This window comes from Telmatherina bonti (genome assembly GCF_933228915.1).
Source record: "Telmatherina bonti genome assembly, chromosome: 17".
Classification (NCBI taxonomy): domain Eukaryota; kingdom Metazoa; phylum Chordata; class Actinopteri; order Atheriniformes; family Telmatherinidae; genus Telmatherina; species Telmatherina bonti.
Genome location: NC_136615.1, coordinates 12,870,780 through 12,887,264, shown reverse-complemented (window position 1 = coordinate 12,887,264; position 16,485 = coordinate 12,870,780). Strand labels below are relative to the sequence as shown.

The 16,485-nt window shown below is 39.7% G+C and overlaps 1 protein-coding gene across 2 annotated transcripts in view; it reads right to left on the bottom strand.

Annotated features, from left to right (window-relative positions):
• Positions 1 to 2,726: 2,726 nt before the first annotated feature.
• The window catches only part of col5a1 (procollagen, type V, alpha 1), a 72,586-nt gene continuing 58,827 nt past the window's right edge, over positions 2,727 to 16,485 (bottom strand). The window contains exons 44-66 of one of the 2 annotated variants that reach the window (XM_079256577.1): positions 15,737 to 15,790; positions 15,515 to 15,568; positions 15,313 to 15,420; positions 15,160 to 15,213; positions 14,946 to 15,053; positions 12,762 to 12,815; positions 12,417 to 12,524; positions 12,248 to 12,301; positions 12,089 to 12,142; positions 11,946 to 11,999; positions 11,781 to 11,834; positions 11,573 to 11,680; positions 11,409 to 11,462; positions 11,271 to 11,324; positions 10,936 to 11,043; positions 10,668 to 10,721; positions 10,542 to 10,577; positions 10,392 to 10,445; positions 10,016 to 10,283; positions 8,041 to 8,153; positions 6,424 to 6,492; positions 3,268 to 3,501; positions 2,727 to 3,107 (exon numbers count right to left, since the gene is read on the bottom strand). In XM_079256577.1, the coding sequence (XP_079112703.1) occupies positions 2,961 to 3,107; positions 3,268 to 3,501; positions 6,424 to 6,492; positions 8,041 to 8,153; positions 10,016 to 10,283; positions 10,392 to 10,445; positions 10,542 to 10,577; positions 10,668 to 10,721; positions 10,936 to 11,043; positions 11,271 to 11,324; positions 11,409 to 11,462; positions 11,573 to 11,680; positions 11,781 to 11,834; positions 11,946 to 11,999; positions 12,089 to 12,142; positions 12,248 to 12,301; positions 12,417 to 12,524; positions 12,762 to 12,815; positions 14,946 to 15,053; positions 15,160 to 15,213; positions 15,313 to 15,420; positions 15,515 to 15,568; positions 15,737 to 15,790 (2,055 nt within the window). In that variant the 3' untranslated portion in view covers positions 2,727 to 2,960. Of the gene's footprint in view, positions 3,108 to 3,267; positions 3,502 to 6,298; positions 6,368 to 6,423; positions 6,493 to 8,040; positions 8,154 to 10,015; positions 10,284 to 10,391; positions 10,446 to 10,541; positions 10,578 to 10,667; positions 10,722 to 10,935; positions 11,044 to 11,270; positions 11,325 to 11,408; positions 11,463 to 11,572; positions 11,681 to 11,780; positions 11,835 to 11,945; positions 12,000 to 12,088; positions 12,143 to 12,247; positions 12,302 to 12,416; positions 12,525 to 12,761; positions 12,816 to 14,945; positions 15,054 to 15,159; positions 15,214 to 15,312; positions 15,421 to 15,514; positions 15,569 to 15,736; positions 15,791 to 16,485 lie in introns of both variants that reach the window. The other variant, XM_079256578.1, reaches the window with a different exon arrangement.

Sequence of the window (16,485 nt, the reverse complement as noted above, 5' to 3'; positions counted from 1 at the left end):
GATCAGTGGGGAAGACTTGCAGGAAATGCACACAGCGGGTCGTACTGTTCACATAAATACATATTTTCTGCTTATCATGATAAACTGCAGGCAAAGTAGAAAAATGAGCTGGAAGTGATGGAAATACATACATAATTGGTCCACAAATAAACCCAAGAAGATCGGATGGAAGCATCAGCAGGGACTTGTCAGCAGATGGATTGCTGGTCTGATCACGAGATGCAGTCTGTGATCGCCCCTCTTGTGGCGTATCTGTGGATTTAGAATTGTGTCACACTTTTATCACATATTGCAGGTCACTCGATACGAGTCTCAACCCCATGTAAACATGTTAAGAAGACATCCAGTCATTTGGTTAGCATTGACAGCATTAAATTCCCCTTTATGCACACACACACACACTGATTAGAAACAAGAAAAAGAAGATTACTGAGATGACTTTCGATCAGCACATTGAAAAATTCTCCATTATTAGGATTGTTTCCACCACTATGTAAAAGAGCATTTTCCTTTCCCATGGATATGTAAAGAGGGGTCCTCTTACACTTACACTATGGTATCATTTATTTTTTTTATTTTAAATAATACAATAAATATACTACAAATGGACATTGGCTTTTAGCAGAGTTACAAGTTCATCATTTTCTCTCCACTTCACAATATTGGACATGACTGTTTATCATCTGTAGCATTATCCTGATGAATGCAGCGTGGACTGGAGATCATGTGGCTCTACAAACTCATAACAAGAGAAAAAAACTTTACAATTTCATGCATACAGATAGGTTTTAATGCTTTAAAAGACATACAACAGTGGATGGCCACAGTAAACTTGAATTTATTGACATAAAGACCAATATAATCTTCTATCCTCTTATCCTTACACAGGTTTGACAAGACTGTGAAAACAAACAAGACACAGAGACGGAAATCTACAAAATAGAACAAAAACAATCGCAGCATCATGCTGGTTCTGGAAATTTACAAAAGAAAAAAAAATGTTTGTCCATTTTATAAAGAGCAAAGTGATACGTTCGGGTGTACTGCAACGCAGTGAGAAATAAAGCCAAAGAGCTACAAGCATTTTGGGTTTACAGAAATGGTTCAAGTCACATATTTGAAGAAACAAAAAAATTAAACAAAATGTACGGAGAGCGCTAAAAACTCTATGGGAGATACTAGTGGTCATAAGCATATGGAGTGCATAGTTCCAACAAAGAGCATTATTACATGAAAAAGAAAATAAGTAGGCCAACAAGCAAAACTTTTACGTTGCATGAACAACTTCTCCGTCTGGCTACTTTGGCGTCTTTTTAAGCTGTTTCCAAGCAACTTAAAGCTATTTGTAATATCTTTGGTGACAGCTCAGGGTCTCATGCACCAAACAAAACTCTCAACTGTATCCGTTCGGCCCCGTCACAACATGTCCACTTTGCAACTCCATCAGAATGATGTAGTAGACGATCCAAATGCAAGAGCCAAAAGAACCGCAGAGTCACTCTGCAATAATATGCAAACCCAAAGACGCCTTGCTAGTTTCTTTTCGTCATCCCAACATTTGGTACAGACAGACTTTTTCTATCTGCGCCGTCTGCTGAAGCATAGGGCGACATGCAGAACTGTTCTGACAGTAGATATGTAGAGAAATGACATGCAAAAAAACAAAACACAGCTGACCATATAAAGAGAAATCCAAAGTGGATGCAGCACAGATCCACCTGCATCAGAAGGGGGCGGTGAAGCAGGTTCAAGGGGCTGCCGAGGATGGAGGAATATCACCACAAAATGTTCTTCCATTCAAACAACACAAACTAGAAATAATACATAGCACCACAGAGGAGAGGAAATAGCACCTGGGTTTTGATTTCTTTGTGTTTTCATTAAAATGTGACATCATCTCCCACTGCATAGTCAGACAGATGAGTATGTCAGGAAAAAATACACAAGCTGTTTATTAAGTTAATGATATCGCCACCGAGGTGGATGTTTGGTTCAATGGGGACCAAAGAAGGAATGTTTTGTTTTTTTTTTCTTAGCAAACCAACCGTCACATAATATCACAGAGCAGGTTTTCGTCTTTTATTTCCATTCTGTTTTTAAATTACAACAAAGTGTGCTACGCAGTCAGGACTTCCCAATTACCGGCGGTACTTCTTTTTGTCTCTCAATTTACAAGTCGAATATCCTCACCTCTGATATGTTTCAACAATTTCGATGTTCCATGGTCTCCTACCTCACAATTATTAAAGTCACATGCATGTTTTGAAGCCAGAATACAATAAACATTAACAGGAAAAATATACAGAATGTACTTACAAACATTAAAATCATTTATATATATTTATATATATATTTATATATATATATAAGGTCCATTCCAAGAGAATGGTGAAGACAATTATGCACAAACAAAGCTCCTGTAGTGGATGAGAAAACAAACCTACAAAAGTGACAGAAAGCAGGGACAGAAGAGGAAACATGAGATAAAAAAAAAAAAAGAAGCCAAATCAGATGGAGTCCATGGTAAGTACTATGACCGTCTGGAACGGCTGTAGCTCTCAGGGTTGCCTTTGTTGTTTGGGGCCAAAAGTCAAACCAAAAAAAATAAAATAAAATAAAATAATAAAAAAAAAAAAAATATATATATATATATACATATATATATATATATATATATATATATATATATATATATATATATATATATATATATATAAAATCAAGGCTAGGTTGTGTGCAAGGGTGTTTTATAAGAGGAAGGATCTGACATCCAGTTTCAAAACTTGCATGTGATGGAGAAGTTTATCTCTACATGATTTCATTTTTGTACTTGTTGCTTTATGGAAAAAAGTTTTTTTTTTTTTACAAACAGAATTGTCCTATTGTTTTTTCAATTGTTTTTTTTTTCTGAGAAAACAAAAATATGCTTTTTTTTTTCTCCATCTGCACAGTGGAAAGTCTTAGCCGATGAAACAGACAGGCCCCACTTCGAATCCGAATTTCTGCGTGGACCCGCCAAAATCGTTGAACATGATGTCCACAAAAGGCACCTGCTCCACCTTTGGTGTGTTGATCTCAAGTACTGTCTTTTCATAGCCCTTTTTCAACTGTCAAAGAGAGGAGACACAGGCGGGAAGGCAAATTAGTGCGTGGAAACAAAGCAAAGTCCGAAAATGAAACATCACAGTTCAGAAACAACAGAAACATAGTTTCCTGGCAACGCACATTCGTCAAGCATCCGTCAACACGCTCATTCAATCAACTCACCGCACAGCCATCAACCACGGCACGGATGAAGGGGTTGTTATCATAAGACATCTCCTCGTCGTTGGAGCCCAGGAAGCGGATGGCCTTGTCGTAGTTGTCCTGGTCCTGGTCGTACCAGGCCACTGACTGGTAGCAGTTGTACGTCATGTTCTGCCGGGCTGCTGCACTTAGCAACCGCAGGAATGTCATCTGGACCACGCCGATGGGGTTCCCCTCAGCATCCACGTAGGAAAGCTGCAAAAATCAACAGAAATAAGGTTGAGCATCAAAATTTGACACCAAGTGAGTGGAGGATAAAAATGAAGGGAAGAAGAGGAGAATATTCTGGAAACACGAAGCATTTTCTGACTTGTTGTCATGACTATCCTGCACACTGACCTGAGTCAAACTAAATTCATTTATGGCTTTCAGTTTCTCATTTTTGCCATAGTGGGATGTGTAGGACATATTTACCATTGACGGGAGTGTCAATAAGAGTTGCCATCTCAGGATCAAGAGTTAATACTCGAGCATGTCACTGACAGAATGAACAGAACTTCATTTGACAACATAAAGCTGCACGCTGACTGAATCCCTAAAACATCAAACTGGTTTTCATCGACTATCTCATAAAAAGACCCAGTATCACCTTTTCTAATGTTTTCTACATTTTTTTTCTGCAACTTTTCATCTTCTGCTGCGGTTCTGAGGCAACTCAGTGTAGAAGTAGTGACATCACCTGTTTCATCTTGATCTATAAAATTTCCCATTTTCAACCCAACACAGTTTGATGAGAATTTTTATAATAAAAGACATGAATTTATGAGAATTTAAAGTTAAACACCAGGAAGTACCAAGACGTGGTCATAAGTTGGCTTTAACCCAAATGCAAAAACTGGGCTTATTGTTTTGGTTGAAGGTGTTGAATTTGCAGAAAAAAGCAGCACTGATTAAATAATTATTACAATTATTTAAAAAACAAACAAAAAGCATCACTGCACTGTCTTGCACTTGGCAAAGACATTTGCACTACTAAGTTTAGTTTATTTCACATCCACTGGGTGGGATCAGTTTCTAAACTTTAGAGGGAAAACAAATATAAATCTTTCATTGAAAATAAATATCAAAATATTTACTTTGTTATTATGAGGATGAGTTTTCTGTGCATTACTCAGCTTTTAACTGCAGTGGCATAAAATGAACAGATAACATGCTGAAATAATTGTCTGTATGACAACTGATCTGCACTAAAATATCAGGATTGCGATACACCTGTAAACTTTTAGCCAATTAATTCCATAAAATGATGAAAATCTTAGAGAAAAATTGGTCACAAGTGTCTAGTCTAACAATTTAAAAAATTTTTTAAAAGAAATACTTTTAAAAGAAATACTTTTATTTCTTATAAAATTATATCAGGTCTTCCATCGGCTTTTAATCACTTTACCTACTGGTGCGCCAATTCCAAGGTTTGTTTTAGTCATTTATGAAATTTCCTGACATGTGAACACCAGTAAGTAATGTGTATGTTCATATTTCTAAAAAGCCTTGAATAGGAGGCCTGGTGTTGAGAATAACCAAACTTCCAACACCTGGAAGTCATTATAAGGCTTTAAGACTTCATGTGAAACCTCCAAAGCATGGGAAAGGGAGCGCTTAATACCTCATTTGAATCCTAATTAAGTAACTGTGTAAATTATAAAACCAAGATGAGAAAATTATCATAAAATAATAAAATATAATCCCCAAATCAGGAAATATGGGGGAGTAATGATTTGTTAATTGTCTGATAATTAACCTAGAATTCTGCTTTTCATGCTCATATTACAGAAAACTGAGTTATATCCCAGTAAGCTGATTATAATGCTTAGTAATCCTGACTGATTAGACATATTTGGAACCAGTCCCAGTTTATTTCAATGCTCATTAATGACAATCTTCATACCAACCATCAAGAATCCATTAGATCCACACGGCTGCTTCGCCTTTCAAACAGGACTTACTGGGAGTAAAATGCATGCAGAATCTTTGCCATGCAGCTAGAGCAGCAAACCTTTGGAGTCTGGATATGTTCTTCCTCCAGTCATTCTTGCACATAAGCATTTGTGCATTCATGCATTTAAAAAAAAAACAACATCACTGACACTTAAGGTTAACATTAACGGCGCATGAATCCTCACTTTCATATGTTTGTGCACCAAGTTGGTGTCATGAACTGGTTTACCAGGTTAATTAATCACAACATAGAAAGTCTGTCTTATATTTTCTAAGTGCCGGTGATGTGGTTTGTCTTCAGTGGTGGCTGGGCAGCCTCATGCGTTCTACGTTTTCCCCACCAGTCTTCATCTCTTCACTCCCTGCTCCACACACTGAGAGGATGCAGCCCCACATCTCCCCAGAAACATTACCTCTTCATCATTATAGTTACAAGTCAACAGTGACTGACAACCCAGAAGCCCCTGGGTGGTGACTGAGTGCCTGGCCTGTTTGACTCTAACACACTGAAAAAGCGAGTGCAGCAGAGAGGGAATCTGTTGCTCTGTGTAGGGGGGATAAATGACCTGCTGGGGCAAGAACTTATTGGGGGGAAAAAGTGTAAGAAAGAAGTTTTAAATGATGAAAGTTTGAAAATCTTTTTCTCACTCTATGAAATTTTGAAACACAATCTTTCTCTTTGAGTCACGGGAGTCAAGGCACCCAGTCACGCTTACGAGATGCTCTCCTAATGCAGCAGAGGTATGATAGAGTTGAAAACAGGGCCAGGAATTGGTTAAACTCCATTGGATGCCAAATACATTCCTCCACCACATTCAATCCTTGCCTTTTGGCTCCACAAACCTCTTCTCCATTTCCTTGCAAGAGCATCACCCACACGTAGCTGGACTGGATTTATATCTGGCTGAATCATGCATCGCAATAATGTAACAACCCACAAGCAACATGCCAGACTTAATACATACTTCATACTGCAGAACCAGAACCATGCAGAGCCTCAGGCACACAGAGTCCCGACCTCAGCCAAGACTCTGGAACCACAGGCAAGGCCACTTACCAGGGAACCTCTCTTGTAGTGACTATACCATGTGCCTGGCGAGTCTTTGGGCCATTTTGCCATTTTGCTCTGTAAAATATGAAAGGCATTCAGGAAGGGAAAGGGAAGCGGGGAGTTCGGCTTACCAATTTACCACGTTTGAATTCACTGAACCAGGAACCGGGGTTCTCCTTTACCCAGGATGTCAGCCTAGCCTGGGGGCATGGATTGACAAAAAGGCAGAGGAGGAGGAGGGGAAAAAAAGTTGTGTTAAAGGAAGGAAAGAGATTTGACATAAATCCCACACCCCTTGAGCTTTTTTTTTTTTTTCTTTCTTTCGTGTTGTCCTCTGTGGAATCCTCCCCACCTGAAACAGTATTCAATGACATCAAGTAGACCCGCTAGACCAGGGCAGAAGATTTTCTTACCCCATTACACCATTTTATACAGTACAAACTGTAGCTGGCAGCTAATTGCTGCTGAAAAATTCATCAGTACACAGTGATTAATTAAGAAATAATCGCCTGCAAGGAGTTCCTATACTGCTGCTCAGTGTTAGCGCTGTGCAGCCGGGGGTTTACTAACTGTTTTTATGCCATTAAGAGCTGTGACTTGGCCTACGGGACGCAGCTCTAATGGTCTCCGCCGTGACAATGATGAATTTCTCTATAATTAGAAAGCAGGGTTTGATATGAAGCTGTCATCAATAGCTTAATGTGCTAATGAAGGATGGGCCGAAGATGGCTTATCACTAGGAGATGGCATACATTAAACCCATGCTGCCTTGAAGGTAACCTTCACTTGTTTTCACCGGGGAGTAGCAAAACAGATCCTTGCTTTGACTTTCTGCTGTTCTGGACTCCAAAACAGCATCTGTGGCTTTGTCTTCGAGTTTATTCAGCATGTGGACAGTCGAAGTATGTGCTCTTATAATAACCCTTCCCATCTCAAAAACGCATGTGGGAGTGTTTTTTAGTCTCAAAGCCAAAACTGACAGCATGGGCTATTCTTTCTACGCCTGACACAAATGAGAGCAGCCCATCACCAGCACGCTATAAAAAGTCAGCTTCATTATTCCGAGCTTAAGCAAACCCCTGCTCCTCTGAGGCTTGGTGAGTGGGATCATTAAAATGGCTGTAGCACTATGCTATTACACAACCCTTGAGTTGTCAGAGGCAGTGTTTCACCAGTCTGCTACTCTCCTTTCTTCTACACACTCGTGCATAATGAACCAAAAATCTTCTCAAAGCGCCTGTCACCTGCCAATTTTTAAAAAAAATTTTTTTTTTTTTTTACATGCAATAGAGCTCTTGATATTCGATCTAAAAATAGAGCTGAAACAACAGAGCGTGGATAAGTTAGAGTGAATGTTTGCACTTAAACAAGGAAGCTGTCACCCTGCAACTCCCATCGAAAAATAACACAATACAGCATGCGATCACATGGAGCCTAATTATGTTGGTTTACGAGCGGTGCAGCAGAGTAACCGTTGCAAATCTTCGTTCGGGCTATTTATACAGTATGCACAGCAGTTACTCCCTTATATGAGGGGGAACAAAATCAATAATTTACTTATCTGCAGTATCCTGCACACATTGCTTTAGTGTCAGGCTGAACACATGAAATTTTGTTCCCAAATATTTGAAACCTTTCTGCATACAGTGTTTTAAACTGAGCCTTGTCTTGTGTGTGTGTGTGTGTGTGTGTGTGTGTGTGTGTGTGTGCGCAAGTGGTTGTGCTACCGCGCATGCAGCCAGACATACCCCTTCTGACTTCTTATCTGGGAAGATGCAGCTCTCTCCGCCTGCTGTGAAGTTGCAGTAAACCTTGAAGGAGTCCCGCGAGCAGCCCTGGTTGGGATCAATCCAGTATTCACCTACAGAGATAAAGAGAAGCAGGAAACACAGAGAGAAAGAAGGCACAGTTACAGAGCGACTTTTTTTTAATGCCTATTATGTAGTGAGACGGGTTAGGATGTTGTCCAACGCTGAATGGCGTGTGCGTGGGCATCAACCATAAAAATCACATTTTCTTTAACACATACTGCGTCTGTTTTAAAAGGAAAAAGGAAAAAAAAAAGAGGAGATTTATCTCGCATATATTCTCATTCAGTGACAGACCCAGAATGATATATCAGTGAGATTATCATTATCAGATGAGTTTAATCAAATTACCTGTGATTTTTCTGATTACTTACATTCACTGAGCTTCTTATAATATAAAAAAAAAAAAAAAAACATTCTGGGATGGTTTCATGTTTGATGATTGATCTTTGATTAATATGCCTGCTGTTTGATATTAAAATAGTCCAGATGATGCAAAGAGAAATGTGAATACTTAAGCTAACTAACCAGTGAACCGGTCCATATGTTAGCAATTCCAAATGCAATCTAGCCATGATGGATAAACTGCAGATATGTCTTAAGATGCAGCATGTTGTGATGATTGATGTTTGACTTCAGGGCTGCAGCTAATTAGCATTCTCATTATAAATAAATCTGTTGATTATCTTCTCAAAACAATTAATCATTTGGTGTATAAATTGTCAGAGAGGATTATCTTAAGCTTCAGGGAATGTTAGAAAATAGCCTGTTTTGTCTCAGTAACACACAAACAACTGCAACTAGTGACGCTTTTCGTCTCATACCAATAAATTACTTGCTTCTTCTTCTCTAGTCAGAACAAACGTAGTTGTACCTCAAAGTTTTGTTTCCTGATTTTATATACTGCCAGTTGCATCGCTGGCACACCTAACCAGTTTATTATAAAATATTCTCAGCATTACTGGTTATGCATGTAGTTTTAGCCCTTTTGCTCTTTAAAATCAACTATGAATCCTCTTCAGTTAGAAATCACGATGCACAAGTTAGACAAGGTTTGTCTCATAAATACCTGGTTGGTGATATTTTGCTCTGATTTAGACTTCTCACATAAAGCATCACATTCACTCTCCTGTGGTTAAGATCATTTGAAGCTAACAGATTTTTTGTTTCATAATTCAGATTCACAGTTGCAGCTGCTTTTGTGGTACATCATGTTTTAAGCAGTTTCTCCATGAAGCTTGAATAAAAAAATGAATCATCTAATCTAAAACTGTTCAAAGATGATTGGTCAGTCTGATCGAACATGTTTCTAATTGCTCATAAAAAACAGGATCATACTTATGTATGGCATTATGTCAGATTTCTGACATGTACTAGATGGTAAGACCAACTCCCTCCTTAAACAGAGGATTTGAGTCCCTCACTGTTAGTTTATTAGTTCGACTTACTCTTCATCAGTCTACTTTGGTACTTAACATGGGTTCAGTGTAGTCATTTAAATGCCATGCACATGCATTTGTAGGTTGTATAATGGTTGGGGTATGAGCTGGGAGGATTATATCCATGTTAAAATTGTGTGTATGTGTGTGGTTTTTACTCCTTGGACACAACTAATGTAAAGAGGGAAAGCAAATTTAGCCTTTCTGGCATTGCCATTCACTATTACAGTGCAAGTCACGTGCTAAAACTGTATATTTATCATTAAACTCCCAATTTTCTTGCGTTTAGGTTTCCACTGATACTCTAAACTGTTTGGAGTCAACTGCATGTCACTTTGATGCACCTGCACAGCTCACTTTACCATTTAGTAGTGTTTATTTAAACATTTCTAGTTGGATGGTTTATAGCTGATAATTCAAGAGGAAGCAGAGAACATGGAACAGGGTTTGTCCTTTAAACACAATGTGATACAAACCATCAGGGAAATCAGGGTGGCAGAGCTGCAGGTCCTTGCAGGTACGAGCAGGGTTGCTCTGAGTGCCCAGTGGGTGCTTCATCTGCTCGATCTCCAGCTTAAGAGAGTTCAGTGAGCCAAAGATTTCCTCCATGCCGTCGTCGTAATCCTTATAGTTGGCATCCACAGCTGCATCGTCCACCAGTTGGCTGGCGTCGATGTTCCTACGCGTTCTGCCTTTGACGGGAGCCACGATGGGGAGTGGGTGGATGACATCACCAGGAGGGCCCTGTAAGGCATAGATGGATTAAAATGAAAACAAGCTATAGAAACTATGAGGTTTACAAAAAATGTCATAAAATAACAAGGGGATAAAGCAGATAAGATATTTGCTTACAGGAGGACCAGGAAGTCCAGGTGTACCAGTCTCTCCCTTTGGTCCGGTTTGACCCTGAGCAAGACAAACCAAACACATGCTTAGTTAATGTGACCTGATATGTAACTATTATTGTTTCTGTTTCAATATAGCTTTTAAAAAATCACTTACAGATGAACCTTTGGCTCCTTTGGGACCCGGAGGACCCTAAAAATGCGAAAATAATCAAATAATTGATTCTGGATCATAAATTACACACTGTCTGTTGTGCAAAAGCTATACATGAGACAGACTTACAGGTAATCCAGGAGGGCCAATGGGACCTAGTGGACCTGTAGGACCGGCAATACCCTAAAGGATAAAGGAGAAAAAGCAAATCTATTGTTGGCAACAGAAGAAGCATGTATTTCATCCCTGACTGATCAAAATTGTCAACAATGACAGATATTATCAGAAGTTGATACTTACTAAATTAGTTTAATTGAAAATAGTATATAAAAAGCAGCTCATTTCAAGCACTGCTATTTTGTTTTCTTCCTTTTTTTTCCCCTTATCTTTTGCTTACATTGTCTCCTTTAGGACCAGATGATCCTGGAGGACCTGGAAGACCTCTGTCACCTTTTTCTCCCTGTTCACCTGGGGGCCCAATAAGACCAATAAGACCTGGATGGCCCTGAGGGAAGAGAACCACATATGAACAGATTATCAATACAATAGTCAATAATGCACCAGCACAAACATTCATGCATCAACCTGGCACACAATCCAATCATTAGGGTACTGATTTAACAGCCAGAGTCAAACACATTTAATCAATCAGTAAACAAGTTCATTAGATTAAATATTAAGTCGATGCTCTGAGTCATTCAGGTCAGTGTGATGCATGCCAGAGTGACTCACCTTTTCTCCTTTAACACCAGAGTCTCCTTTTAAACCAGGCAAACCAGGAGGGCCCTATGAAAGAAGTATGAAAATAATCTTTCCTATCAAATAACTCATAAAAATATATATGGGAGATTAAACGCAAGAAATATCTACCATAGGTCCAGGAGGTCCGTCTGGGCCTGGAGGACCAGGCAGTCCTTGTTCTCCCTAAAAGAATGACCAATTATCTGCTGTTAGGCCCAGCTGATGCATGTAAACACTATCGATCATTAACTGGAAAAGGTTTGAATTAAGATTGTGAGAAGCACGCTACTTACAACAGCACCAGGGATGCCTCTAAGCCCCTCAGAACCAGGCTTGCCAGGTGATCCTTGAGGGCCAACAGGGCCCGTCTTTCCTTGAGGTCCTTCTAAGCCAGATTCTCCCTTTCAGAAAACAGCAATCCCACAATTTTTTTTTAAATTGACCTCCATATTTTATGGTACAAACTGAACAAGAAAAATAGAAAATCTTTGGTCTGGTTACCTTGGCTCCCTTTTCTCCTTGTCTTCCTTCAGGTCCAGGTGGTCCAGGAGGGCCCTGTTTAGGAACAGTGAACAATCATTAATATCATGGAAGACAATCATTTTAGCATTGTGACACTGACTGTTCTTGTAAATATAAGACAGAAAAACATAAGGCCGTACTTACTCTCTTCCCTGGTGGTCCAGAAGGACCAGATTCTCCAGTAGGTCCAGGTGATCCCTGGTTAAAAACAAAAATGGATCAATATACAAGCTACTCTTTGTTCCTGTTATAACACTGGACTGTGGAAAAGCAGCACAAACACTCACAGGCTGACCAGACTCTCCATCGTCTCCCTTGTCGCCAGGTGGACCGTCTAAGCCCTGCATTACAATGGAGCACAAACTCAGCATAAAATATTTTAAATTAAAATATGGTAAACACAGGGAATTATTCACAAACAAAATGACCATTTGTAACAAACTTACAGCTGGACCAGGCTCTCCGGGTGGGCCAGGGTCACCAGGGAATCCGCTAGGACCCTGACAAGAAACAACAACTGCATTAACGGATTTAAAACCGTTGGGCGGTACTAATTTGTTTGCTGATTTGCACCAAAATATATTGCTGGAGCTAAAAAGGAAGAAGGAAACTTACTGGGCTTCCTTTGGGACCATCATCTCCTGGGGGGCCTTTAGGGCCAGGAGGTCCAGCAGCACCAGCAGGACCAGATTCTCCCTTTTCTCCACGCTCTCCTCTTGGGCCCTAGAATTACATGCATAGTTGCAAGCAAGGGAAAAATGCCAGAGGGAGCCTCAAAGAAAAGTAAACAGGCTGTTCTTTCCTCATGGCCACTATAGGTATACTCATTAATACTTCAGCTTTTGAGCATCAGGGATTAATTCTCTCCAGCTGAGAAAGGATTGTTGGTATCTACAATATCCTCACATGCTGTAAGTTCTTCTCATGTAAAATGAAAGAAAAGAGAAACAGATGACTCACCGGTGGGCCAACTTCTCCCTGAAGTCCTGGCTCTCCTGTTTCTCCAGCATCGCCCTGAAAGAAAAGGTCGGGGAAAGGTATGAGTGGCCAGGAGAGAACCCATATATTACCAGTAAGGGGATTTGTTGATCCAGCGTGGTTCTGAAAATCCCATCATTTGCAGCGGCCCCCTGCTGTCCTGGTGCCCTTGTCCCCCAAATGGGAATAGAAAGAGATGACACTAGAGATTTCAATCCATCAAGTGCAGGCAGATTGGGTGGCTAAAGCAAAGAGCGCGCTGACCTCACTGTTCTCTCTGGACCCTGCCCATACATCTTGTCCTGTTCCTCTTGCCTTATTGAATAGTTGGCCTGTTGACTCACCTATACACCATTCACTATCATTATTCATTGCCACATAAGCCTGCTGTCCTCCCTGCTGGGGTTTACAGCAGATGCAGTCTGCCACACCTGTCATATTAGCCCATGTCATGTTTGGAAGATGAACAGCAAATCTGTAACACAGTTCTGCTATAATGTGTTATTAGAAGCATGCCCAGAACCCATCAGCCATGAATATCTACAGTTGTGTTCATATGTATTCATCCCCTTTCATTAAAAAAAAGGCTGAAATTTACAACAGTCACTCAAATAACAGGAGACTTAAAAAAGGAACAATAACTAAAAATTTGCAAAAATATAATTTAGTAATATAAGACATTGTTTTTTAAATTTAATTGAGTTAAAGAAAAAAAACAAACAAACAAACAAATGTGTCCTGGACAAATTGGAGCACTTTACTGTTGAACAGTGGGACAAAATACCTGTCAACAGGTGCAGAAGTCTGACTGAGAGGAACAGAAAACACCTGACTGTAGCAGAAACATTAAAGGACTGTTCAACAAAATATTAGTTTATGAGTGATGTAATATGTAATAAATTATTTTATTTGTTTGCTTTTTTTAAAAAAATATTTCTATTGAACCAGAATTAGAAAATAATGTGATGATTTTTATACAGTTTTCATTTATTATTACTTTAGTCAATTTCAGCTTATTTTACAGGCAGCTGTTTTTTTTTCCTTCTATAATGAAAGTATATGAATAAATATGAGCACAACTGTATGTATTTTGGACATGAGCACTGAATTTAAATTAGTGTTGGGACATTTTCTCAATTTTTCTTTTTTTTTTTTAGAATATAGATCTGTCAAGATCCGTATTAAACAGATGGCATGACCGACCCCCCGTGTTTTAGCAACCCACACTATTTTTTTATGCCATGTTGCGTCTGGGAATATAGGCCTCCACTCCATCCTTTCTGACAACTTGCTTATGTCCACCCAAGGGTTGCAGGAAAAATCTGCTGAGAACGGTAAAAGCAAGAGCAAGAAAGACAGCTGCTCATCACCGATACATGAGGGGTGTCTTATTTAAAAAAAAAAAAAAAAAAAAGAAGAAACAAGAGCCCTGTTCCTTGCCAGCTTTCTGGGCTGGCTAATAAAATGCCCGATCAGCTGAAGTGCGATTAGCCCAAAGAGCATTGTGTATGTTTGCATGGGGGGAGGACAGGCTACCCTCAGGGAGATTATAAAGGAGCAAAAGGTGATTCTATTGACTGAAGCAGATAAAACAAATCACAGCATCACTCCACACAGAAAGTGATGAGAAAGCACATTGCACTGCCTTCCAGCAAGCTGCCAAAGTGGGCATTTTTATCATAAAAACAGCAGCAACAAATAAGAGCTGCAGCTGATTTTATGAGAGCCACCTTTAATAATGCATTCATCAACATGAGGCCTTCGACTATTTATTCATGCTCTCTGTCCTGTTGGAGACGACAACCTCTCCATTAGATTTGCTGTGCATCCGTCACTTTGTGGTAGGAAAAATAATTGCGCCCCCTTTTTAAAAGAGTATCACTTAGATAGGAATGTGAAAGATTAATGGTTGCAAATGTAAAGACGTATCTATTAGATTCTTTACTAAAAAAAACCGCAGAACATGGTTCTTCTAAAGTGATGCAAGGCTAAATTCTCTTTGGAAAAAAAATGCTCAAAAACACAAACAAGCTAACCAGAAATGTGGTTTGATAGGAGTTAAAGTTCAGTATTCTCATGAGGTGTTAATGTTTTTACTTTAAATTTACTCCATAATTACATCCATAAAACTGGTTTGTGGTCGATGAAAAGACAGGACAAAGTTACCTTTTCTCCAACAGCACCTGGATTTCCAATACCACCAGGAGGTCCTTGAGGGCCATCAGCACCTGGAGGTCCCGAGGGACCTCTTGGACCAGGGGGGCCAGGTGGACCCTGTAAGGGAAGAGAAAGGTAAGTTTAATTCAAATAAATCCATTCTGCTTGCTGTTTTTAATCTGATATGCTAAATATTGAAGGCATGATTAAAATAAGCTCTTACCATTTGACCGACATCTCCGGTTTCACCTTTCTCACCAGGTGGACCAGGCAAGCCCTAAAAAGTTAGCAGAAAACTCAATGATGTTGCTCTGGTGTCGACTAATGAAAACATCCGACCAGTGTCATGGTCTCTGTTCGTCACTGTCGTCCGCACCTGCAGCCCGACTGGGCCTGGAGGTCCGGGAAAGCCTCTTGACCCTTCATCTCCCTTCTGGCCAAACATGCCCTGCTGACCTCTCGGACCTGGCTCACCGTCTGCACCCTGAGGGAAGGAGCAGATGTTAACCAGTAGATACATCACGTAAAAGCCCTGTAAAGTAAGCTAAGACAAGGATAGCCACAAAATGTACACTTACAGCAGGACCTGGTGCTCCAATTGGTCCTTGAGGTCCAGTAGGACCAGGTGGACCCTGCAGAGAAATCATCAAAATCCCTTTAATTTAACTCTTCACAACATAAAACAAGAATTTTACAATAAAAAATGGTTATTTTAAAAACTCAGGATGTGGAAGGATGAACACAATCATGACTTTTTTTTTTTTTTTTTTTTTACAATGTCCCAAAGACAAACAACTTACATGTTCTCCTTTGTCTCCTTTACTTCCTTTCTGTCCCGGCTCTCCAATCTCTCCCTGTGAAGGTGAGAAAATAACATTATGTAAAAAAAGATAATAATACATTCTTCAAAGGATACAATCTGAAAGTGAAGGATACTGCAACATCATCAAGCATTTCCAAACACAACATGGCAAACTAAAGCACTCGTCACTCAGCTGTTACATAAACTACCTCTAAAAAGAGATTTTTGAAGGCTAGCCTTTGGATATTTGATTTAAATCTTGCATCCTCTGACAAATACATCTGAATGGACTTCATGAATCACCATCAGCCAAAACAGAAAAGATGATTACTCCCATCTGAACCTGTTTGCACCAAAATATTTTTAAAAAAACTAAGACCTCAGAGGCGTTTCTTCAATGCTTCTCCATGAGAAATAATGCTAATAACTATCAAAGCTGAAGGCAGTTACTTTTGGGTTTTAGTCAATGCCCTTTGTCTCTTAAAGAAAGCCCTCAGAATTCTCCATTCCCCACAGACTGGACTTGTAATGAGGAAGTGTATGAATGGGTGTAAACATTAGCTTGTAAGATCCTTTTTAATCTGCATTGCCAATGCAGTCAGTATTCACTGTGTCCGTCCGTCAACACTGCAGGGACCGTTGTAAGGCCAAGTTAAGAACTGAGGCATTCTTCAAAGGATAAGAGCTTATCCTCTGAGTATCTCTGTGGCTGATCTTCCTGCAAATGTTTTTGGAGGGGATGAAAGG